A 2067-nucleotide genomic window follows, 5' to 3' on the forward strand; every position below is an offset into this window, starting at 1 on the left:
CCAGAAAAGGCCAGGGAGTGGACTTTGAGCTACAGTTATTTTGTCTCACGGCATGTGCATGATATCTACTAAGAAATGACTCCTATTAACAGAATGACTCTTTTTTAAAACAATATTTGAATAAAATACAAACCATGCATATTTTGCATAATGCAGTGGCATCGAGCTAGCATAAGTGATAACATGGCTTACATGCTGCTAGTGTTGCAAAATCAAATAAAGATTGTCATGGTTTTGCATTAAAACAATGTCAAACAGGCTGCTATCTCTGTGCTAGCCGTCCAGGGATGCTATGTAGCTCCAGTAGCTAACGCCACCTTCAAATTTGCCGATTTTACACAATACCTGCCGGTGTAAGCTGCAACTGACGGTGAAACATGGGTGTTATGATATCTATCTGTAATAAGTGACTTTGGGATAAGCGTGTGAATAACCCTGACGACGTCAGCCGGGGTGACCACTGATTATATGACACTGAACCAGGAGTGGCGTATCCATCAACCACTTTTCCCTCTTTCAGGCTCCGCCTCCTTGACAAAATGCATGTCACTGCAGGTCCTTAAGGCTTTCCAAATCATCTGCACATCTTTTTTTGTTGCATGTCAGTGTCCGTTTCTCTAGCAACAAGATATGACAGTGAAAACCTCGTAACTCCAGCTCTTGGGGTTTTTCTTTTCCAATATAAATGCTGCAGGGGAAGGGAAAACTGTACAAACTAAGATATTATAAGTCAGTTTCAGAAGTGTTTAGTTTGTCACATTCAAAGTCCTCTGTACTCCATCACGGGGTGGACTTACTTCTCTTCCTCCTCCTCCTCCCCTTCTTCATCATCATCCTCATCTTCTTCTTTCTCCTCTTTAGTTTCTTTCTCCTTCTCTCTGCCTCCCTCATCACTTTCTGCAGCCTGTTTTTCGTTGCCGTTTTCTCCTCCGCCTCCATCTTCATCACCTCCGGCCTCGTCCTCCCCGTCTTTGGACTCTTCATCGTCGCCGGCACCCTGAAAATACAAACCCACGTCAGACTAGGGCTGTGCAAATAATGGAAATTGCGGTCCAGATTATGATTTTGGCACCTAATGATCACAAAAGAACGACTATTTTGCACGTTACGTTTTGCAAGGTAACTCTTTTTTTGTCTCGTGTTCTGATTGGGAACAAAAAAAATGATGGAGAAATATGTCACAGCTCTTGGTGTTTTCACTGTTGATTAGTTTAACCTTTTTACAAGTTCAATAACTGAAACATCCTTGAAAAAGGCAATGAGTAATCGTATTAAATAATAGTGATTCCCTATATTGAGGGAATTAAGTTTTTTCCATAATCAAGCGGCCCTATGTCAAGACTTTGATTTAATAGTCCTGCCCAAAAAAAAGTGCTGCAGTGATGGTTTCAGACCAGGTAGAATGGACTGTGTGTGATATGGGATGGGATGGGGGGTTCCAAAGGTGTAACGTTACCTCCTTCAGGCGGCTCCTCCTCCGGCTTGGGACCCGGGCCTTCATCCTCCGGGACAGCGCCAGCAGCTTGTTGTGTCTCAGCCTCTTCTTCTCCTTCTCCGCCTCCTCTCTCCGCTTCTCCTCCGCCTTCTCTCTGCGCTTCTCCTCCGCATGGTCCGAGTCCGACTCGTCCTGTCGCTGCAGCCTGCTCCGCTTTTTAGGCTGCACCATCCTCTTCGGCTGGCTCCTGGCCCCCTTCTCATCATCTGTTGTGTCCTCCTCCCCGGGACTGGAAGACGAGGAGCTGTTGTCGCCTCCCAGGAACGAGCGCTTTTTGCGGGTCACGGAGCGGCTGTCGTCGCTAGAAGTCGCCCCGGAATCGCTCCGGCCGCGGTCCTCCTGCCCGCTGTCCTCCTCCGCGGAGCTCTGGAAGTCGGATTGGGATCCGGAGGAGGACGAGGTGAAGGAGCCTTCGTCACTGTCGTCTAGGATGGAGGCCGGCAAGCCGATTACTTTTCTTTTCTTTGATGCGTCCACCTTGGTTTTCCGCATCGACGCGAAAACCTTCCGCTTGTACAAGCTCTCCATGTTTGCGCGCGGTACCACAGCCCAGTGACATCAAAGAGAACACC

General features: G+C 47.7%; 1 protein-coding gene and 1 long non-coding RNA gene across 2 annotated transcripts in view; one reads left to right on the forward strand and one right to left on the reverse strand.

Moving 5' to 3' along the window:
• LOC116703978 (uncharacterized) overlaps nucleotides 1–2067 on the forward strand; it is a 20005-nt gene that overhangs the window by 10291 nt on the left and 7647 nt on the right. The gene's annotated exons all lie outside the window — the stretch shown is intronic.
• Nucleotides 1–2067, reverse strand: part of ccdc82 (coiled-coil domain containing 82) — a 5966-nt gene that overhangs the window by 3610 nt on the left and 289 nt on the right. The window contains exons 1-2 of the mRNA XM_032539103.1: nucleotides 1457–2067; nucleotides 1–997 (exon numbers count right to left, since the gene is read on the reverse strand). The exon at nucleotides 1–997 is cut by the window's left edge and continues 3610 nt beyond it; the exon at nucleotides 1457–2067 is cut by the window's right edge and continues 289 nt beyond it. Coding sequence (XP_032394994.1) covers nucleotides 794–997; nucleotides 1457–2023 — 771 coding nt within the window. The 5' untranslated portion in view covers nucleotides 2024–2067 and the 3' untranslated portion in view covers nucleotides 1–793. The remainder of the gene's footprint in view (nucleotides 998–1456) is intronic.

This window comes from Etheostoma spectabile, chromosome 16 (genome assembly GCF_008692095.1).
Source record: "Etheostoma spectabile isolate EspeVRDwgs_2016 chromosome 16, UIUC_Espe_1.0, whole genome shotgun sequence".
Taxonomy (NCBI): domain Eukaryota; kingdom Metazoa; phylum Chordata; class Actinopteri; order Perciformes; family Percidae; genus Etheostoma; species Etheostoma spectabile.